The 23,350-nt window shown below is 35.9% G+C and overlaps 4 protein-coding genes across 8 annotated transcripts; 2 read left to right on the top strand and 2 right to left on the bottom strand.

Moving 5' to 3' along the window:
• Positions 1–7: 7 nt before the first annotated feature.
• LOC111464283 lies at positions 8–15,171 on the bottom strand. 5 transcript variants are annotated; one of them, XM_023108423.1, is made up of 9 exons: positions 14,960–15,170; positions 14,410–14,522; positions 14,101–14,143; positions 13,337–13,505; positions 12,861–12,907; positions 11,672–12,619; positions 11,198–11,485; positions 11,048–11,104; positions 10,607–10,960 (listed from the first exon to the last, which is right to left on the bottom strand). In XM_023108423.1, exons 3-9 carry the CDS (start codon positions 14,104–14,106, stop codon positions 10,787–10,789), a joined length of 1,689 nt encoding a protein of 562 aa, XP_022964191.1. In that variant the 5' UTR covers positions 14,107–14,143; positions 14,410–14,522; positions 14,960–15,170; the 3' UTR covers positions 10,607–10,786. The 5 variants fall into 5 exon arrangements, with proteins under 5 accessions (XP_022964193.1, XP_022964191.1, XP_022964189.1 ...); XM_023108425.1 differs by lacking the exons at positions 10,607–10,960; positions 11,048–11,104; positions 14,101–14,143 and adding exons at positions 8–18; positions 3,191–3,196 and having other exon boundaries at positions 11,162–11,485; positions 14,410–14,566; positions 14,960–15,171; XM_023108421.1 differs by lacking the exon at positions 14,101–14,143 and having other exon boundaries at positions 14,410–14,566.
• LOC111464285 (vacuolar protein sorting-associated protein 2 homolog 1-like) lies at positions 7,859–10,400 on the top strand. The gene is made up of 5 exons (XM_023108427.1): positions 7,859–8,110; positions 8,511–8,641; positions 8,842–8,946; positions 9,761–10,021; positions 10,107–10,400. The coding sequence occupies exons 1-5, from the start codon at positions 8,074–8,076 to the stop codon at positions 10,233–10,235; spliced, it is 663 nt and encodes a 220-aa protein (XP_022964195.1). The 5' UTR covers positions 7,859–8,073; the 3' UTR covers positions 10,236–10,400.
• A 1,576-nt stretch (positions 15,172–16,747) lies between the features above and the next one.
• LOC111464498 (40S ribosomal protein S3-3) lies at positions 16,748–18,954 on the bottom strand. The gene is made up of 6 exons (XM_023108720.1): positions 18,830–18,954; positions 18,580–18,727; positions 17,727–17,898; positions 17,483–17,537; positions 17,260–17,391; positions 16,748–17,154 (listed from the first exon to the last, which is right to left on the bottom strand). Exons 1-6 carry the CDS (start codon positions 18,857–18,859, stop codon positions 16,981–16,983), a joined length of 711 nt encoding a protein of 236 aa, XP_022964488.1. The 5' UTR covers positions 18,860–18,954; the 3' UTR covers positions 16,748–16,980.
• Positions 18,955–19,385: 431 nt separating this feature from the next.
• On the top strand, positions 19,386–23,006 carry LOC111464497. The gene is made up of 9 exons (XM_023108719.1): positions 19,386–19,602; positions 19,721–19,807; positions 19,900–19,952; positions 20,231–20,326; positions 20,464–20,541; positions 21,280–21,342; positions 21,431–21,604; positions 21,804–21,899; positions 22,715–23,006. Exons 1-9 carry the CDS (start codon positions 19,425–19,427, stop codon positions 22,793–22,795), a joined length of 906 nt encoding a protein of 301 aa, XP_022964487.1. The 5' UTR covers positions 19,386–19,424; the 3' UTR covers positions 22,796–23,006.
• The last annotated feature ends 344 nt before the right edge of the window (positions 23,007–23,350 follow it).

Raw genomic sequence — 23,350 nt, 5'->3', positions numbered from 1 at the left:
AATTTTACTATTTGGTTACTTTTTTTTAAATTTGAGAAAAAATTAATCCCATATTTCTAACACTCTCACGTGATATTTAGGGTATAAGCTATGACCCCCAAAGCCCTTAAGACTTTGTCCTGCTCGACTTTGTCCTATTGATACACGAGACACGTCTTCACATACTCAATAACGTCGTCTTGCATGTTCTACCAGTTGCACTCCACCTTCTACAATAAAATATTCGAAACTACTGAATTATGCTCGAGCTCTTGAAAAGGATAAAGTAAATTTTATATATAACTGTACTGTAAAAAATTTTCATTTATTTGAACCCAATTCAACTCGAACAGTACAAATTGATCAGATTTTTTGAACACTCCCGAAAAGATGAAGTCCGTCGTAAAGAAAGAATAAAAAAACGAACATAATTTTGAAAAGTAAAAAATGGAATAGTCGTCGAACGAGAAAAACGAAAGGGTATGTTTGAAATAGAGAAAGAAAGTAAAAAGAAAGGGGGGAAAAGGAGTGGTTTAATATGCAGTGGTCTCCAAAGCTGTGGACAACAAGATCCAAGCTTTGATCTGTAAAGCCTTTGATGTCAAATTTTGGCTGTCTTCTATAATCAAAGAGTTTCTTTTCCCATTCCAATTACCCACTTTCACCTAAAGTATATTGCAAACATACATCTTTTCAAACTTCCACATCATTCTTATCCCTAACTAAACCAATTTCTCTCCAATTTTGTGGTGTAAAAAATTTTAAACCGATCTAATAGACGTTCGGGCTGTTACTGTTTGTAGCGTTAATGCTGTTAACTTAAATTTGGACTCCAAATCGTGATATAAAGTTGAAGTCTCGAGCAGTAAAAATGGTATCATAGCAGAATTCCTCCCCGTACAATATGATTCTAGGATGAATCAAAACAAGATTGGTGGGTAGGTACGAGAGAGGGGAATAAAACATTATTTACAAGTATGTGAAAACCACTTTTTAGCATACGCGAACTGTGAGGTTGATGACGATACGTAATGGGCCAAAGTGGACAATATCTACTAGTGTGGTGGACTTGGGTGGTTACAAATGGTATTAGAGTTGAGTCTCGAAGGTGGATTGTAAGGTCTCAGGTTGTTTATAAGAGTGTAGAAACCTCCCTCTAGTAGATGAGTTTTAAAATCGTGAGACTAATGATCAAACGTAACGGGCTAAAACAAACAATATCTATTAACACTGGGCTTGAGTTGTTACAATCTAACTACTACGTATATAAAATCGTTCGGCTGATGGTCATACGTAACGGACCAAAACAGACAATATTCGTTAACAGTGTGCTTGAGTTGTTACAATCTAGCTACTACTTATATAAAACAGTGAGGCTGATGGTCATACCTAACGGACCAAAACAGACAATATCCATTAACAGTGTGCTTGAGTTGTTACAATCTAGCTACTACTTATATCAATGGTCCAAGAAAATTTGGAACGGCTCGGTGGCGTGGATCGAGGAACCAACCACTACACTTGGATGGAAGGAAGGTACTTGGTTGGTTCATAGCAAATTTGAAAATTAACAAGAGGGAAGGAAATGGAACATAACTTTATTGGGAGTTGCAAAAAAAAAAAAAAAAAAAAAACATTGAAAAAGAGGTACAAAACCACATGGGAGAGGGCTATGTATAACCAATCCCAACCCATTTCTTTGTATTATTCACAACTAATTCTATGTCCCATCTTAAACATAATGGCAAAATCATATCTTTAAAATAAAGTTCTATTCCGTTCCATACATTTACAGCAACGTCATAACAGGCTAAAACGGACAATATCTGCTAGGAGTGACTTTGAACTGTTACAAAGGCATTAGAGATAGATACGAGGCGGTATGTCAGCATGGCTCCAAGGGGGTGTTTTAAAACTGTGAGGCTGACTGTGATACTAGCGGTGGATATGGGTTGTTACATTAACACTGATAGAACTTTCGACCGAACTTTCCGTATCGTCACTTTTAATAAAAAAAAATAATAATTTGTATCTATTAGACGACACGACAATGTCTGTCTTTATAAAAAAAATTAAATTAAGAAACAAAATTGTATAGGAAAAGAAAGGCTACTATAGCCCTAGAGTCAAAAGTTTCATAGGCTTCAAATGAATTTTGTTATCTCATTTAGATTTGGAGGACTGTCCCTTATAGATTTAACCCTATCTTTTACACCAATCCATTTCTAATCAAATTTTGAGCTAAAAAATCGTATCTCATCCCGTCACATCAAACGTCACAATTTTATGATTACGTTTGGTGTCACTTATTAACGATAAAACCCCACGAACATCATTTCAATTCACGAACAAAATGAAAATTTAGACGGTTAAAAGAGAATAAATGAAATTGAAAAAGATACGAAAGTTGTTACGAGATCGAACATTTTTATATTTCCACAATAGTTGGATATTTTATCGATGTCATAATGAATTTAAAACAACGTTCGAAAAAAAATACCTCTAAGACTGATTTCAGTGAAAAATCACTTTCAATCGTAACAAAAAAATGCTTCGAGGTCATAAAAGTTGGATATTTTGTCTCGTACCATTTATTTACATTCCAGCTTATATATTTCACATAGTTCTCCAACCATCCCAACAAAACTGTAACAGTCCAAGCCACCGCTAACAAATATTGTCCGTTTTTGCTCGTTACATATTGCCGTCAGTGATTTCGACACCTTTATAAGGAATGTTTTGTTCTCCTCTCTAACCGACGTGGAATTTCACAAAAGCGTATAGTCACGAGCAAGACATTGCGTCACCTACGCCACAGAAACCTCGGAGTGGTAGCTAAGAAAGGTTAAAATGGTTGGGCATGCATGTGAGTGAGCGAGCATGCATGCACAAGCGCCTGCCAGTGAGCCTATCCAAAAGCAGTTTTATGGCACTTGTGGCTCCCTTTATAGGCTTGTCCATTCATGTTGACTCATAGAGGGGCACTCCCATTTGGGTTTGGCCCTCTGTTTTTGGCTTTGAAACTTGTCCAAACCAAATGCTTGTCACTTCTGTCTTCATCTGCGTTTCATTTGGTTTTTAATTCCCTTTTGTTTTGCCCAAATTATTTGAAACCAAGGATCGAAGGATGTTGCCTAGGGGCCTCTCCTTTGTGGTGTCTATTGCTTCTCATATTTCTCCTCTCTCTTCAATTATTCCATTTCCCCGTTACTTCTTCGTTTAAATATTATTTTGGTCTCTGTACTTTTAAAATGTCAGCTTTTTTTTTTTTTTTTGTTCATGAATTGCTCCTGGGACGTCATTTCGTTCTCGCAATAGAGTGAGTGCACCGCAAGACCAGACAAGTGACTCCCTCACCTCCTAGCTGCGGTCTTTAGAGTTAAGCAGTAACTCCATGAGTCCGCTTGGAACTAATGGATTCTTGAACCATTCGTTTTTCCCTCTTGGTTGGTGTTCAGCCATTATAGCAAGTAAGAGAACCATCGGCGAACCAACAAGAAGAACCCATTATTACTAGACTATACACCTTTGTGTCAGACTAATTATATGATCCTTATACTTTCAATGTTTGTTCGTATCTAGATTTCTAAAAGAATTAGTAAACCATCAACTTAAATATAGTTCAACTGGTTACAATATATTTAATTAAAAAGTCTCGTATCAAAACAAAATAGTATTATTTTTTCGAAACGGGATTGTAATAATAATTTGAGTGAGTTTTAACGTGGTTGGTTGATTCGAATTAGCTTTATAATTAAGCATTTAAGTATTTTTAGATGTAACCTATCATATCACTAATTAAGTATTTAAATGATATTTGGAGTTATCCACTCGAAACCAATGTCAATGTCATCATAGTTGGATACACTATTTAGTTTTATTATTTGACCAACCAATAAACACAGGAATATAGATATATTTATATATTATATGATCCATTGAATATAAATTATACACGGATACTAAACGTTCATGTATGAAACATATTAATACTTTTGATTAGGTAGATATTATTTTAAAATATATTATGATGCATGAATAGGGTGGAGATTTGATTCTATGACTAAAGATGTCCTTTTAATTCATGAAGAAAGGGAGAGAGAACGGTGAAAGATTTCTCTCTGTTTGTTATACAAGTTTATGTTTCCGTCCCACTCCAAAGCCCGCATCTCCACACTTATAAACATTTATTTAATATAATTATATTATAAAATTATTATATATAGAGAGAAATAAATGATATAATGTTTTTTTTATTATATTAAGAAATAAGTTTTAATTAATTGAATTAACTAAAATTTGATTGATATTAATGGTGTGAAGAAGCGGAATTATTAAATTAATTAATTAAAAGTATACCTACTAGACCAAGACACGTGTCTTTTACTCCCCTAATTAATGACCCAAATTTAATAAACACCGCCAAAATTATACAGAAAAAAAAAATAAAATATAGGATATTATAGAGAAGGAGAATCTTATTTAATTTTAATCCAAAAAAATTAAAAGAAAATAGAAAAAAATAAATAAATAAAATTGATGACGTAATAAATGAAAATAAAGGTGGTGGGCCCCAAAGTCTGGCACCCAAGCGTGCTACGGTAACTGGTTACCAATTTTGATTTAAAAAATAAAAAATTATTTCTCTCTCCTTCCTCCGCACGTGACGAGTTGGGCCATCGTGTCCCATCCTTGTCGCGCATGCACACGTGCGCTCGGATCCACCCGCTGATCTTCATCACAGAATAATTGATTGGACCAAAATCTCCACCGCACAAAAGTTGTCAATTTCAATCCAACGGTTACAAAATCATTTTTGTAGTATCGAAAACAAATACAAAACTCCACCACTCGTGCTCTGACACCTGTACTTCGATGCCACGTGCAACTATATTACCGTGTCGTTTAAAAGTACAAAACTGCCCTCCAAGTTCGAGGGCGACGTTTCACTTTCAGGCACTCTCTGGTGGGCCTTAATGGGAAACGAAAAATGTGGGTGTAGTGAGAAGAAAAGAAAAAAAGTAAAAGAGAATGGCGACAGAGCAGCTTTGTGAAAAAGAAAAGACGGTGCGTTTTAAGTAATGTGGGTGTGGAGAGAAAAAATGAGTTTTATTTATTTATTTTTATTTTTATTTATGATCCCAAGAAGATTTCTTATTTTTGTTTAACTATAAATAACTAAAGTTATCAGCTTTTTTTATTTTATTTTTTAAAAAATAAGTTAAATTAATAATAATAAGTTAAAAAAAAATATCCCTAAATCTTTCAAAAGATTTAATAATATTCTTTGACCTATACCGAAGTTTTTAAAATATCTACGTCTTTTACTTAAAAAAATCTAAATACACGAATCATTGATTATTTTCAATGCATGAATCGTTGCGTGAGCTTCAAACCGACAATTATAATTTGTTAAGCATTAAAATCGTGGAGAAAGCGACTTCCATTAACAAAAGTTGGCATAGGGTTCATACTCAATTATGAAAGAACGCAATTTTAATCGATAATAACCTAAAATCAAATGATTAACAGAAACTATTGCCGCTAATAACGGAATTAATTATTGAGGAAGCGGTCGCAGTGAAACTGACCCTTATGCACTGTTAAATATAGGGGAGATAAATTATTGGATGAGATTGTCACTGTAAAACTGACACATGTAGAGATATAAATTATTAGATGAGGCTGTCACAATGAAGCTGACAATTTTACACTGTTAGATGTAGGAGATATAAATGGTAAAATTGAATAATTTTTTATTCAATAATTACGAGAGCAAGATATATTTTTTAATGTACATTTGACGGTTATTAAAAATCAGTAGTATTGTATCAGCGTCATTGAATAATTTTCCCGATTATAGCTCTTATTGTCTCCTGACGATTAGGTTAAAAATGGGTTGTTGGGTTAGGAATATATAATTTAATAAATAATTTTTTATTTAAAAAAATGATAATTAATATAGAACAAAGAGACAAAATATACACGGTTTCTATATCCAAATCATTGCTAAAATTGATATGGCCCCAAAAATGGTTTGTTCTTTGAACATTTATTTATTTATTTATAAACAAGTTTTGGTCAAAATTGAGATTCACTTTTTAAAAAAATAAATATTGAAATTTGTTGCTTGACTTTTCTATCCGAGATTTGACCATTTGTTCGGATTGGTAACTTACAATTTTTTAAACGATAACTTTTGATTAGAGATGTTCACGGTGCTGTTAGGAATCACGACTCTCTACAATAGTATGATATTGTCCACTTTGAGTGGAATCTCTCGTGGCTTTGGTTTATGCTTCCCCAAAAGGCCTTGTACCCGAGATGTATTCATTGCTACTAATGACCATCCTTTAAATTAGCGAATATTGGACTCCCTCCCATCAATCCTCAATAGGTGCGAGGTGGGTCGGTGAAGTTTTTTCTGTTCCCCTCCTTGCTACCTCTTTCAATCTTCATATTCGTGAAATTTTTTATTTATTTTTGTGACGATCGGGATCTAAATTCCATACGGAGAGTTTGTGAGGATCATATTGTCTACCGAATATTATTGCTTTAGGGAAGATTTTAGATATTAAAATAAGAGTTGTATGTTATGGTTTTTAAGCCATGAACTTGTTTCTTTACATTTTTTGTGTTTAGATTTGCATGTTAGAGTCATACAAGTAGGCTCAATCAGATTATGTTGTGGAGCAAAACAGGAGTTTAAAAACGAATTTTCTTTCCTATTGATCTGGATCATGAATGTAATCTGTTTCAACAATTTTCTTATATTTTAAATTTTAAATTTCTTATTTTTTTTAATAAGATTGTTAATGATTTATTGTTAAAAGATTAGGGTTTTAATTATATAATTATTGATGTCCTCACCATTTTAAAGTTTTGTTTTTTTTTTCTCATTATAATTACTATAATATCCTTATTTAGAATCTAAGTTAATCATCAATCAGATAAATCAATAATTTCAAATAAAAACAATCAATTAATCTTTGATGCTTTTAACAAAAATTACTCATATTTGAGATTACCTTTAAAAGTTCGTAGAAATATGAATATATTTCTCGAGAATGGTATGTCACGTGAGAATTCCATATTGGTTATGGTTGGGGAGGAGAACGAAATACTCTTTATAAGTGTGTGGAAACCTTTCCCTAACAGACGCGTTTTAAAGCTTTAAGAGAAAGTAGAGAAAGTTCAAAGAGGACAATATCTGTTAGTGATGGGTTTTGGCTTAAGCCATTACAAATGGTATCAGAGCCAGACACTAGACTATATATGCCAGCGAGAAGGTTGTTCCCCGAAGGGGGTAGACACGAGGTGGTGTGCCAGTAAGGACGCTGGGCCTCGAAGGGCTTCAGAGGAAGCTTATAAGGGAAAACCCAAAGAGGACAATATCTAGGAATTGGCGGTCCTAGGTCATAACTAACGAGGAGAAATCTTTTCTTACTCCCTCTTTATTTCCAATTCCCTTTGGGCCGGGTCCTAATAGGTCCCGGTCCCACGAGATCGGGGGGTCTACCATTTTTCATAGCCAAATCCTCTCCAATCGAAAATATTTTTTTATGCATTTAAAATATTTTTCAAGCAATATTTAAAATAAAAATAAAAAATTAGTTAGGTATCTTATACGTTGGGATTTGGAAGGAATATGGTTAGTTCCTTGCTGAGAGGGCTTTGTATCGAGGCCCACTTGGTTCAATAATTATGGGCCTAGGGAATTTTCATCTCCATACGGCTGAATTTACGATCCAATCATTGAAAGCCCAATAATCAAACGGCCCAACAATCAGACGGCCCAAAAATCAAAACGGCCCAACAATCAGACGGCCCAAAAATCAAAACGGCCCAATATAGGACTTCGGCCTTCAACATTTCAATCGAACTATCAATACAAGTCTAAAACTGCTTTTGCCGATCTACCAGAAGAAAAGGTGGCTCCTCCAGGGGGAGAGCTCACCGTCGCCGGGGAATTCGTCGACGGATTTTGAACAGCGAGAGATTTGCAGAGTAACGAAAGGTGAAGAGGAGAAGGAATAAGCTTATTGCGATCGGAAATTGCACGAATCTTTTGGTTTGGTCAATTGACGATCAAGTATGAGCTTCCTCTTCGGTAGCCGAAAAACTCCCGCAGGTTCTTAACGTTCTTACCTTCTCGAATTATGCATATTCAGGAGATAGGTTATTGATGTTGGTGTGACCTCTTGTGATGAATTTCTCTCGGAGTTTAGTCCTATAAATGTCAATTTGATGTGGATGAAGTTCTGCGTTCTTACCTTCTCAATTAATTTCTATTCCGGAGCTTTGTTCTTGTGATAGCGTGATTTCTTGTGATGAATTTCTAACTCTGGAGTTAAGTCCTGGAAACGTCAATTTGATGTGGATGACTTAACTGTCATTTCAATACTTGTAATTTTGCTCGTGATGTCGAGGATTCAATACTTTTCTATGCGCTTTAACTTGTGTAAGTAAATTCGCGCGTAAATTAGAATAGACGGCTCGAGATTGTAAATCTGTTTTGGTTTCCTGCGCAGAGATTCTGCGGGAGAACAAGAGGATGCTAGATAAGTCCATTAGAGAAATAGAACGGGAAAGACAAGGCTTGCAGTCTCAAGAAAAGAAGTTGATTGTCGAGATAAAGAAAAATGCTAAACAAGGACAGATGGTGAGTTGAGTAATTTAGAACTTGTACTTTAACATCGACACATCTTCAGTGACAGCATTTCTTTAGTTGTACTGGAAGTAAGCATGCTTCTACTTTTTGAGTCGAAAGCTAGCCTTCCATTCTGTTCATTCTTTAGGCAGGGTGATGGATTGTCATCATCAACTCCGCACAAATTCCTTGATTCGATTTGTCTTTTTCAGGGAGCTGTTAAAATAATGGCCAAAGATCTTATCAGGACACGACATCAGATTGAAAAGTTCTATAAACTAAAATCACAGCTCCAGGGTGTGGCTTTGAGAATTCAGGTATTATATGTACACTTTTCTTCAAAACCATGAGAATTATTGCCCCTCATGTTTCATTTTCATCAGAGCAAATACAATTACTGCTGATCTACAAATTTCTGGATTACAATTATTGATTTCATGTACTAGGATGAGGTTTAGTCATTCCTGATAGATGAGCTCTGAAAGTCTAACTGAAAGCTTATGGTTATAATTTTCTACAGCTCGTCAGGTGTGCTTATGTGCTGAATACATGAAAAGAAAAGAATCATTTTACAAGCCATATAGTCTTCTTCCCACGTAATTAAAACCAAATAACAAATTGCTTTAGTATTAGTTTAGTATCACTCGCATCCTCTAGTTTTGTTGTTTCACAAAAGCAACATTTGAACAAAGCTGGGAATTTGAGGGAATTCTATTTTCTAGCTTCATGGTTTTTTGAATTTCTTCCTATAATGGATTCACGAATTTCACACTTCTCTAAGTACCAAGAACTCAAAAGAAATCTAATATGTCTCATTCTGCATCAGAGTCTGTTGAAATGCGCTACTAAATAATTATAATTTTCCATTGTTTCTTATGAAACAAGTGGGCTATATCATTAAAAAGAGGAAATGTCATTGTGTATTTGAAGAAACTGTTCATCATTGTAAGAGGAGTTTTCAACGTTAAAAAAAACTACTAAACGTTCTCATGTATATACATACACACATTCTCAAACGAATTCTTACGTTCTTTTTTAGATCATAAAGATATATAGCTGTTTTTTAATCAAATGACACAATTTCTACAGTTGTGATTATTCAAATTTAGCTCCAATTGCTTGCTTCTGCAGACTCTGAAATCAACTCAAGCTATGGGAGAAGCCATGAAAGGTGTTACTAAGGCAATGGGCCAGATGAACAGGCAGATGAACTTGCCGGCATTGCAGAAGATAATGCAAGAGTTTGAGAGGCAGAATGAGAAGATGGAAATGACATCTGAAATGATGGCAGATGCTCTTGACGATGCTTTTGAAGGAGATGAAGAAGAAGAGGAGACAGAAGAGCTTGTAAGTCAGGTGCTTGACGAGATTGGAATTGATATCAACTCGGAGGTAAACATGCCCACATTTTTTCACAATGGTCCATATATTATCGTGGGAAAGGTAATTTAAACACGATCTTTTTGCTCACATGCAGCTTGTGAATGCACCCTCAGCTTCTGTGTCAGTGTCAACTGCAAATAATAGGGTTGCCCAAGCAGAAGCCGAAGATACTGGAATTGACAGTGACTTGCAGGCTAGGCTGGATAACTTGAGAAAGATGTAGGTATTCCAATAATAATGGGGAACTAATAACACTCCGATAATATAAAATTAAATCATGTATTGCTTATATTTGAACTCTATTCATCCAAGTTTGTGTTTGGCTGATATATTGACAAGTATGATCTCTTGTTTGGAGAAATGTGACAGTATTTAGCATTTGTGATCAGGTAATTCTCTCATTTACACATTTTAAGCCTTTAAGGAAGAAGCCTAGATGCATTATGGGTTCATATTCGTATGATCTTATTCGGACACGAAATCGAGTTATCAAACCATGTTTTCTGGCCCTGCCTCTCAATTGGGGAGCTAAACGGATCCAAAACAAGCTTGGCTCTTACATCAGAAATTTAGGCACAAGTGGAGTTTAAGAAGTTGTAGGAGCCATAAAAGCATCTCGTAAACAAAAATTGATGATCAAAGCTCAAGAAATTCCTATAATTCGCCACGAGCAACGAACAGTTGTTGCTACAGGATTCAGATCAAGAGTTTTGTTTTTGGTTTGTTTTTCAAGGGGTGAAAAAAAAATAAGACAAGCTTGTGTTATTTACAATGTTACAAGCACACTGCCGGACTTATCTCGTGCATATTGCTCCCACTACTAACTCCACCCAATTTGCCTTGTCCATGGTTTGAAGGAGGAATTTGAGCATGCATCTCAGCAAGCTCCCTCACCTGTAACAAGATCTGTTCTGGAATTGACACCGACACATGTTTCCGAGAACTCACCTACATTGATTATTCAAAAATGATGATTAAAGTATATAACATAACGATAATCAAAGAACAGCCAGTGATATTCGATCGAACACTTACCCCTTCACCAACAGGCGTCTGCGCAAAGCTAGCCTTGAGCAGGTTTCTCCATTTATCCTACAAAATCGAAACCTATTTTCAGCTAAACATAAAAGATAATCAATCCCCTACGATCTTGGGAATTCTGGTTTAGTTTACGAGTAAAAGCACCTTGAGATCAACTGATGTACGATACGAGTACGATGAAAAAGAAAGTTTCTTGATCTCAGACCATCTACCAGCCCCGCATATCGACACGCCCTCCACTAATTTGATGACCTCGACAAGAGTCCAAGCGCGATGATGCTTCCTCCTTGATCCACCTTTTGGTGTTGGAACAATTATTGCATTATCATCTGATGCATTGCCTGAATCTGTTGGCTTCTCCTCCAAATTCTTCTCCTCCACTTCATTCGTGTCCTTGACCGAAGGATTCTGATCTTTATCTGGAAGGGTAAACTGAGCCAACAAAATAGAATAACCCAGCAGTCAGAAGCCATCCAAACAATTATCAGTACGAGTAACCATAACCTAGCCATTCAAAAGAAGGGGTCACTTTTAAAAATTTAAACTACTCGGGTGTTCGATCCCTATCCATATACTGAAGAAAGGAAAATGTTAACTTAAATACGCTTAAACACATACCACAAGGGCTACAATGTTTTTCCTTGGACGACTCCTTCGAACTCTCGAAACACATGGAACTTGTACACCAGATCCACCAAGTGAATCCAATCTTGTTATGACAGTTCTTCCCCTATCTGAACAGACTTTCTTACTAGGTCTTTCAATAGAATTAGCAGATACGCTATCAGATACAGAACTTTTATTCAAACTTATCACCTTTGGGACGAACTCTCTTGACTCCACTTCAGAAAGCTCTTCAATATACCGCCTGGTGGGCTTCCGAATTCTTTTAACAGCAGCTCTCTCTTCGTGTTGGTCGTCAATTCCATGATCAAGTTCAATTTCCTCAACGTGATGATGGTCCTTAGTTTCCAAACAATAAGTTGTCGGTGAACCAGTGCATTCAATATTCAAAGCTTCTGCAGTTGGAATGGTGGACACGCCCACCACATTTTGGGAACTTTCTTCAACAAACTTGCCTTCCTTAATTATAAAAGATGAGGCTGGAATGTCGCATGAGTTGGTCAATCCCATAGCAATTCTCCTCTTAAGCCACGATTTGTCTTTAACCGTAGTGTCTCGCCCAAAAGTTGCTTTGAAACATTCATGGAGCTCTCTGATTGAGAGATTATCCAGGCATATGTCCCCCTTTAACATGGAAAACTCGGGCTTAGACGTCGTGCAAATGGCATCTGAGGATTCGGATTCCACTGATTTGTCTGGATGCTTTAAGAAATTGCCCAGACTCCCATGTTCATTCTCATGATTCTCATTCAAACTTGGAGAGCAGTGAGAAATTTCCTGCAGTGAAATTTGAGATTGGAACTTCTCATCAGTAACAAGCGAACCATGCTGATCAGAACCCTTCCTGTCTCCATCCACGTAAGCAGAAGGATAGTTAAGCGATCCACATGCTAAGCGAAGCCGCTCTTCCTGTTTCACCTTTTGCAATACCTCCTCAATGTACTACACGACATTGAAAGGAAAAATCAGTTTAAATTATTAGTGACTCAATAAGGAAGCTACTAAAAAACACACTTCACACTAGGAGAAAACGACGAAAATCTAAAGATTTCTTGAGAAGAGAGTGAAATCCATAAACAGAGAACGCTAAGAAATATTAACAATTACTATAGCTTATAACAAATTTCCTTTAGCACTCCAAGCAATAAAAACATTTCATATCATAAGAAAGCAAATTCTGTACCTCCAATCGGGCAGTATACCCTGCATCACCTTCAGATTGTGGCAAACCTGCCATATCTCAATAATGCAGACATCATAAGCCAAAGTCAACAAAAAAAAAAAAAGGAACACGTTGAGCCAAGTTGATAACATGAAGTGTGTATAATCTTTCTAAGGTATGAACAATCCAATTGGACCAGTGCAACTCAAAAGGTATAAAATTATCGATGCACATGACGAATAACAGATATGATCATCATAACCATGTTTATATGATATGACTAGCAACCTATAGCAAGAATGGGAGAAGATTATTTGAGAATGTAGGGTTGACAGACGAAGTAAAAATGAAAATCTAAGCACGATATAAAGCCACTCCCCATAAAAATAACACACTGAAGATTGAAAGTGTTCAATACATCCTATTCTACAAAGGACACACTAAGGAGTAATTATAATAGCAAAAAACAAAGAGGCAAAACCGAAAGGAAAAACAACCATTTGAAATTTCGACATGAGGCTTCCCAAATAAAGTGCCTTCAGTGGGTATGCATTCAACAATTTGTCCTGCATCTTCCACTTTTTCACTCTTGTCATCTTCAAGTAAATCCTCGACCTCCATTACTTCATCATCCGTGGCAGGAACGAATCTGCCATCACCATCAACCTAGATTGACATACAAAGCGAACGAGAAGTTTAAATGAAAACTATTGTGGAATGTGAAAAGAAAAGGAAAAGGCAATTGATACTAGTATTGCAATCTCCACTACAACACTATGAAAATGATGAGATCATGTACCTTCTTCCACTGATATTCGAGGATTTTTAACGAAATTACCAAACCTGATGTAAATTGCATGTTGTCTTTAAGCTATCTAAAAAAAAAAAATTTAGAAAGGTTGTTCCACTGTACCAAAGTGACAATCCGACCTGATGTGTTACTAACTTGACATACATAAGAATGCTGGCTATACAAAACATAATTGGGATATAAGAGAACTCGCTTATTTTCTTGATCCTCACAGTAGGAAACAATTAGCCTTTTATTTTCTTTGTTTTATATGGATGAGTGTCCAGGCCAGCTTGTCTACACCTTGACTAATCTCACCGGAAAACCGCTTAACCCTATTACATTTGGTTGACAGAAAACACGTTGGATATTAATCCTAGGTAGATGACCACCATGGATTGAACTCATCCTTCTTATTTCCCCAAAGATATTAATCTGAAACATGTTTATTTTCAGACATCCATTCAGTACCTTCATCAATGGACATCTCTATGAGTATGATCGTATCTTTAACCTGCATAGAGTACTCCAATCAGAATGATGCTATCAGCTAAAAGCTTATAAAGCCACCAATCAGTAACTTGCGAACATGGATAGATTGCACCAAAAACAGTTCAAGACCTAGAGGTTCTATTCAATCACGAGAGATTATACTCGGGTATGGGTCGGACATTATTGTACCAAAGATGCAGAATTCGCCATTAGTATCTAAAGAATGAAACTCCATCAAACAAGAAAATCAATCTTCTAAGTTCAAACCAAATAAGTGAAAAAAGATACCCGAACAAGTTTGTACACAACTGGGTCGGCGATCTGATTTGGAGAAAGAGTTGAGACATCCTGCAGGATCCCGCTATCAACAATCTTCCCTTCATTCTCCACAAATCCAACCACTGTTCCCATGGAAAATCCACCACATGCAACTCAAATACATAAACTGAAACCCCCAAAAGAAGACAATAAATAAACAAAGAATTCAAACTAACATAACATCTGTATCAAGAGAGCATCAAAAGAAAAAAGAAAAAAAGAACACTCCTCAATCAACCCCATGTAAATCAAACTTTGAACTACACAGCAATAAGCACAAATTCAAGAATCTTATTACACTAACATAAACAAATTCAAATCCAATTTGATCAGAACCGAAAATTTCATAAAATTCCGGTGAACAAATCAACCAAGAGAGTTCCTCTATCAATCGTAATGCACCGAATTCCAACAAATTAGTCAATCCCAAACGAGTTACAGAGAAAAACACATAAACAGTGATGGAAACGATAAAATAGCAGAAAATCACCAGAAATAAATGAAGTTCATAGGGGGTTACCATAGAATCAAGTGAAAGTCGAGTAGACTCAGCCAGCGAAACCGGGAAATCAACTGAAAGAGACAGTATTGGGGTTATTCACGAAACTTTTTTCGCAGTCGAACAATCGCAAAATCGAAGAAAATCGAAATTGAGAGAGAGAGAGAGAAAGAAACTTGTACATTAAGAAAATTAAAAAATAAAAATAAAAATAAAAATAAATTCGGATTATACGTGCACACGAAATAGGGTATCTTTCTCGGCCTTGGCTTTTTCAGCACGCTGTTTTTCTACTACTCCCGGACTCCAAAATGTTTTCTCAAATTCACTCTAGTTGTACCCCTCGCGTCCGAAACGGTTCGTCGCATATCTCCCTCTCATTATAGAGTTTTAGTTATATAATATTTAAACTCATAACTATACTTTATACTTAATTCATATGTAAATTCAATTTTTTAATCATTTTTAATCCCAAAATACCTTTAACAACCCCGAGGTCGGATTAATCACTCATTCTTCCCTGTATGTATAAACATATCTACGAGAAAGAGACAGGAACAAGGAAGTCTTCTCTGTTTCCATCCCCACCAAAATTTTCATTTATTTTTTCCAGATTCACCCAAAAACTAATGCAACCGTTAAAAAACTTATTACACAAAATGGAAGCAATACATTAAATTTATTGGAACACATAAAACCGGTTGAAATTTATAATGGAATATATAATATTCTTTTCATCTTTGGAAATATATAAAACTTAGAAATGGACAGGATGGGTCAGGGAACTAGGCGAGGATGGGGACGGAGATTATCCCGTCCCTAACCCCTAATAGGGAGAAATCTCGCTCCATTCCTTCCCTCTTTCCTTGTTTAAACTAGAAATTCCTGTGATATTTAAGGTGAGTCCTCGTTGGTGCAATATCTCATCTTCTGGTATTGAAGCAAATAAGAAAATGCTCACCTAGCTCACCTTTTAGATCTATGTGAAAAAATATCTACGAGGTGCACCTTGTCACTATCATATGAGTTAGCAATTTGCTTAAGTTGGTCATTACTTTTTTTTTTTCGACCTCCATTTCACATTTGTCCTTGTCCTTCGGCCACGAGGCAAGATATTGTAGTCAAGTTAAATCATTTCTGAATAAAATGAAGTTCTCTTTCTCTTTCTTTAGTCGTGACGACGTTTTGCCTGGTTGGCGTTTCCAACATATCATATTCCAACATCTCTGGTGGTGGTTATGAGACATAGTACTGCTCAAAAGTGTTTGATGTCATAGGAGTTTCTTCTTCTCCTACTCCTATGACACAATCCACATCCCTTTCGCATTTGGATGATCCTCTGTGGAAAAAGAAAAAATAATATTAGTTAAAACAATAACTTAACCTTAATTCATGCATCAAATACCTTTCTTTTTACTTAGATATCGAATACCTCTTTTTATCGAATACCTCTTTTTTTCTCGACAATTGTCGTGTACGGTTTCTTGAGACTCCTTAATTTTTAATTTACAATCTGGAGGCGCCATCTAGAGTCAGCGCCTCTAGATTGTCACTGTTCGTGGGCCATTAAACATGTGCAGTCAATCTATAATTTGGGCTCCTCAATATGGCTTCAGTCGAATATGTAGAAGGCCAAACTTATCCTCATATGGGATCAAACCACAAGAGTTTTGGACACCAAATCCTTAAACAATGCTATTCAAAATGGTACAATGAGGGTGTATCTCCCTCTTCCAGATCAGTATAGCAGTTGCCCACAGCTAACAAATAGAACTAAAAAAGAAGAGAGGAAAGAGGCATAAAAACAGATTAAGATAACACAATAAATGTGGGCTTTTTTGGCTCATTTTACAACAGTAGATTAAGATTACGGTTCTAACGTAAAGTAAGGTAACAAAAACATGCCAAAATCATAACTCAGAACACAACAAAAACGACTTCAAAATTTAGAATTCTATTTTCTGAAAGAAGCAAATGATATTGTAATAGAAACACTAGACTACTAGTTCATCCCTCCCTCCCTCCTGCCTGCTCTTCTTTCCTTAAGCTGCTGCAACCTCAATCTCGGCTGTTGGAGTCACAGCCGCGGGCCTAATGAACTCCTCTTCCTCCTTGGGAGTATGGATAGTAACCAAATCGGGGAGGGGCGTCGGTGGACCTTGCTTGCCCTTCGGGTCCCAATCAAGCATGATCTTGACCTTGATACCCAGAACACCCTGTAAATAAAACAAACAGAGACACCAATTAATAAACAGAATCACTCATTTGCAACATGAGCAGCATCAAAGCCTGAGGCTCCTCCTCCCGGAGGTGATACTCACCTGTCTAAGGAGAACGTGTCTCACGGCAGAGTCAATGTACTCTTTCACTGGCTGTCCAGATGAAATCATGTATCCATCCTTGAATTTCATGGACTTTGCACGCTGGGCCCTTAGCTTACCACTGACAATAACCTACATAGTTCAGAAGAACATGACTGAATAAAAATGGAATAAGCTAGATAGTCAGTCCACGAAAACATCAGGAACCAATGTCAGTGCTGACCTCGCATCCCTTAGCTCCACTCTCCATGACAAATCTAAGGACACCATAGCAAGCCCTGAAAATTTTTAAAGAGTAACGCTTAATACAAGTGATGACCCAAATAAGGTTGACAAGACAGTCCCAACCCCGACAATCAGTATCCATCCACTAAGAACATTTTCATCACCGTAAGATTGAAAGTTACCAACCAAACTAGAAACTGAAACACGCACGCCATAATAACACCCACAATTCCTGTACATACCTCCTCACAGCAAGGCCTCCAAGAAGCTTGTAGCGAAGAGACTCAGCTTGAGCAATGGCACAGAGTCCTCTGTTGTTGACCTTCTCGGCATATAGCTCAACACTGTTTTCAGGAAACTTGAAACGCTTCTGAACAACAGATGTCAATTCTCTAATTCTTCGTCCTTTCTCACCTGAAGCCGTAATTGAAGGCATAGTCAGATACCGGATCCATAAGTAATAGTAGCAACACCAAAATTAAAATACCCAACAGTTAATATTGATATATCTGATCTCTTAAATCAAATTCAATTCAATGGAATTAAGATGTTTTACATGCATTATCAATTCAACAGAGTAAATAACATTCATATCTATATCCCCCAAAAATATTAAACTTCAAAAACTAAATCAATCAAACAGCTCCAAAACCCTCTGAACGAAGAAAACTGTAACTATGTCAAGCTATCAGCACCAACAAACACAATTGAACTGAACATCGTACTTAACCTCCACGTCGCTTTATTTCCTGAAGTTAAATGCAAGAACAAACAACCCAGTCTCTGTGGTCTTATCAAGTCTCAAATCACTAACACATCAACACAATTCCATACGCCTCTACAATTCTACAAATCCTAAAAATTCGAGATTCCACCTCGTGAGAATTTAACAAGAATCATAGAATGATTACGAACTTGAACAATCTGATGCAAAAAAGTAAAACTAAAGAAAGAGGTGCAAAGAACAAAAGTAAAAAAATAAAAAGTACTTGTAGCAGTAACTTGAAATGAAACAAAATCAAACTCCTGTTTTCCCAAATCATTCCCAAAATTCGCAAGCTACATAATCAAATCTATAAGAGAAAGGCCTCTTACCAAGAACATTTTGAGTACGAGTAGCCCTGATAATAATCTCAGTCCGCATGGGAGTGACCCTAACCTCAACTCCAGAGTATCCATCCTCTGCAAGCTCTCTGGTGAGAACTTCGTTAAGCTCAGCAAAGAACACTCCATCGGCCACAAACTATATCCGAGTGAATCAAATAAGTTTCGAAACCATCAAAATGATCAGAATAATCTGCGCGACGTGAAAAAGATAAAATGAAGAATCAAATCCAATACTAACCTTTCGCTTCTTGCTCATCTGAGTTGCCATGTTTGGTTGCTGGAGCTGTCGCCGTTCACCGCTCTTCTGCGTGTACTCTCTAGGTTGAAGATGAATAAAACCCTAGGAAACGCTGTGAGCTCTGGGAGGAGATATCCTCAAATAAAAGGTTTTAACTTCCAAGATTGGGCTTCAGCTTCCTTGTTGGCCCAACAACAGTTAATGGGCCGTATGAAAGAGCCCAAATGAAATATTTACATTAATGAATTTCAGATAAAATAAAATAAATATTATTTTTTAAGCAAATAAATATTCGATTATTTTAATTAATACAACATTTTTCCTTCTCCTAATTGCACCATGTTTTTTTTTAATATATAATTTAAATTTTATAAATTTATTTAATTTAATTGGTCAAAATATTATACCACGCCATAAAAATACAATAATAATAATAATAATAAAAAAAATTTATTTCAGAATATATAATAATAATAATGAGCCAAACACTGAAGGGTAGGATTGGAATTTCACATTGTTATCCCCTCCAAATAGCGGGAATGGAAGTGGTTGGTCGAGACCAGAGAAATTATAGAAAGCGAAGAACCTCTGCCAAATGGTCAGCAATCTTCTTCTCCATAGCGTCGCTCCCAGTTCGTTCACTGATTTCAATCCAATTTTCAAATGGAAAAATTCCTCTCCGTACTTCTTCATCTCGAAAAGGCACGAACGGCTTTGCTGCTTTGCCAAGAAGAAAATCGGCTTCATGGATCAAATTCTTGACTACATTGAAGGTGCACTTCAAATTCAGTACAAACAAATTTGAAGGCGGAGAATCTTTAATTTCGTGATATTGTTTTGAGTTATTCTTACTGTTTTCTTTATTTATTTTTGCTTTCTTGTTTGATTCAGGCGGTCCGAAGTTAAGGAAATGGTATGGCGCGCCTGACCTTGTTTCTAAAGATGATTCTGTCCTTAAAGATGAGGATGAATATGGCGGTAATGTGGATAGGAACAATTTTTTTATGCGTCTTCTGATTTTATCATTTTTTTTCTTAGATTGAGTTTTTTTTTTTCTTCCATTTGTACAGAGGAAATCAGAGATGCAGTTTTGGTGACTGACGGGGATACCGAGATGGGTCAGGTGTGTTCCTGCGTTGTTTAGTCGTTTGGTTTTGTGTTGCAACTGTGATGAGCATGATAACTTTTCCTTCGAATTCGATTGGTATGTGAATGAAGACATGAATAATATGATTTATGGTTAGCTGAATCCATGCCAGAAGACCAAGTCGAAAGAATCTTTCATTTCGTTTAGTAACTGCTTGGTTTTTGCCTCTTGAAACTGTCATGTGTAACGATGAGTAATTTTCACTGTGATCAACTGCTCAATATCCAACCAAGTGACGTATATACCTCATGCAGATGGTTATATTGTCATTGATTCTGAAAAAAACGAGAGTCAAGGCACTGGTGAAAGACAAACAAGCTGCCCTTGAAGCTTTTGGATTGTACGTTGAGGTTGGTGGATTCAGATTTTAGGAACGATACATTCAGAATCCTGATAATATGCTACATTTGCTGTTATTTCTCTGTCTTCCGCGTTGTTTGAACTTAAATGAACTGTTGGTTCTGTGGTTCTCGTTTCATGTGCAAAGCCAGTGGCCGGTGACATAAGAGATGAGCAATCATTGAAGAAAGCTCTGAGAGAAGTTCGCACTATCATATGCCCAAAAGTATGCACATTAGATTCCAATCTGCTCTTCTTTTCCCCCTAAATTTCCCCCTATCTCTTGTTCGAAAATGCTCGGGGCAACATGATATCTTGCTTTTGTATTTACTCATGTTTACTTCAATCTTAGATGCATCTTAAGATTTTTGGTTTTATGTTGATTCAATTTGTTCTTATGTTACCAGAAGAATATATAGAAGGGAATCATAATTATACTAGAAACCATCCTGGTGTTGGACATGGATAACTTAGAAGGTATATGGATGAATGTGGATCATCTTACATTACTGGGCTAGTTTCTTCCTGGATTTTCCTAAGCAAGCACGTCGATTTTATGAATATGAATAAACGATCAAAAAATATCCATAACTTACCTTCTCTTTAAGTTCTTGAGGTAGTTCAATATGGTATTAGAGTATGAGGTGTTTTGTTCAAATTTGTATAATTTCATTTACTCTTCAGTTAACATTGTTAATTACTTATCGGTTCACGTGTTAATTTCCAAGCCCACATGGCCACCGGTGAGAGGGAGTGTTAAGAACATGAATATTCCATAGCTTATCAACTTAAGCTTTTTGCATTGAGTTTTAGTTTATTGTCAATTTATAAGCATGAGCATGTATTTGAGCTCCTTTAAGTTCAAACTTTCGTGTAAATATATTGATTTTTCCTGTTGAGCCTTATTAAAGGGAACCACGATGGTCAATTCACTCATTAGGTTTGTTAATAACTGTATCACCAGGAAGGTTTCTTATCCAATGCTGGAAGCCTGAAAGGAGTGCAACATATAGTTCTCTTATCGCAGGTTCAGTCTCTTTGATTAGCAAACATAATATTTGTTTGTTTTCATTCCTTCGATCTATATTCATTATCATGACTTAATAAGGTTGCAGTTATCCAATTATAGAAGTGCTAGTGGTGTCCAAGCTCTTCTCAAAAGCAATGCAAAAAAATTGGCTGAGCAAGACGAAGCAGTTCTAGTGGCATCAAGAATTCCTTACACCATCATACGAGCTGGCTTGTTGCAAGACACACCTGGTGGAAATCAAGGATTCAGCTTTGAAGAGGTTCTTCTTCTGTCTTAAATGTTCCTTTATTAACACAGCTGACTAACATAGTAAATAACTGTTTCCTAATCCAAACATGGCTGTTTTTTCAAGGGAGTGTATGGAAACTTGATATTGAGAATTGAGAATAGAGATGAAACACTATTATATTTTTGCATCTACTGGGTCGTTTTATTGCGTCTTTGGTGCTATCCTTCAGGGCTGTTCAGCTACGGGATCGCTCAGCAAGGAGGATGCCGCCTTCATTTGTGTTGAAGCTACTGGTGCAGTTCCTAAAGGAGGGTTCACGTTTGAGGTTAGCATACTTAATGTTTATGCCGAGCACCAAGGATTCTTTTTATAAATTACATCTAACTTTTGAACATTGGAGGTAAGGGATTCAGTCGTTATGAGAGAATACATTAAGGTTAAGTTTGAGATGGCTTTTGTAGGGATGAAAATTGTTTTTAGTCCAATAAAAACAAATTAAGTAGTAAAAGATTTAGATGAACTAGGTTCGAACCATGAGCTCCAAAATTTAATATTCTATATTCTACAAGTTACTTTTGTTACTAAACTAATTGAGCCGGGTCAAGCGATTGTCTTGTAAGAATTGTCAAAGATTTAGATAAACTAGGTTCGAGCCATGAGCTCCAAAATTTAATATCCTACAAGTTACTTTTGTTACTAAACTAACTGGGCCAGGTCAAGCGATTGTCTTGTAAGTCAAAGATTTAGATAAACTAGGTTCGAGCCATGAGCTCCAAAATTTAATATCCTACAAGTTACTTTTGATACCAAAATAATTCCGGTAAGAATTATCCAGAGGCATGCAAGCTATTCCAGACATTAACAGATATCAATACAAAGAAAATTATAGCTCTTAGGATAACGTAAAATCGAACTATTTATAACACTTGTTCAATTCAAAAATGCATGATAAGAATTGTTTTCATTTTAAAATATTCTTTTAGAACTCATCTCAAACACTCGCATTACAAAATTCTAAACGAGGTCATGCAAGATATTGATCTTAAACAACCTCTAATAGTTCAAATTATTTCTTTTCTCGCTTTATCTCTCTAAATACATCGTATTCTCAAATTTTGTGTTGCTTGTATGTCACAACAGGTAGCCAATGGAAATGAACAAGTTTCAGATTGGAAAGGATGCTTGGCAAGATTACTGGAGAACACAGAGCAGCCTCAATGACCATGCTTAAGATGTAAGAATGTGTATATATATCTATAAGTATCATGCCTGCAAAATATTAGATTGAATACTTCTTACCATCTGCTCTTGGTCTCTGGATAATCCATTCTTTTCCATTGTGATTAAGCTTGAAAAAATAACTTTCAAAATCTTGCCTGCAAGAATCCCATTTTTTTCATTATCAGCCAAGATCATGATGATCTTTTGGATAGAGCACATATTTCTCTTTGCCCCATACTTTTATATGAACATGTTATTATTTCAAGTAGTTGTCTCATGAAAATAGGTAGTTTTCTTTTTACTTTTTAATTCTTTATTGAAATTCTTCCTAATTTCACCCTTTTATTTCATGTTTTAGTAAATTATTTGATGCAATTTTTGTAGTGATTTGAACCTTTTATTCTTAATTATAGGTTAGTAATTTATTGAGTTACATTCTTCTTCCTTTTTTGTTTTTGTTTTGAGAGATTACCTAAGTTATATACTTTGTAGCTTTATATATGTTTCGATCCTATTTTACGGTTAAAAACAAGAATTCTACTAGACATGTTTAGT

Source organism: Cucurbita moschata, unplaced genomic scaffold (genome assembly GCF_002738365.1).
Source record: "Cucurbita moschata cultivar Rifu unplaced genomic scaffold, Cmos_1.0 Cmo_Scf00030, whole genome shotgun sequence".
Lineage (NCBI taxonomy): Eukaryota > Viridiplantae > Streptophyta > Magnoliopsida > Cucurbitales > Cucurbitaceae > Cucurbita > Cucurbita moschata.
This window is presented reverse-complemented; position numbering and strand designations above follow the sequence as displayed.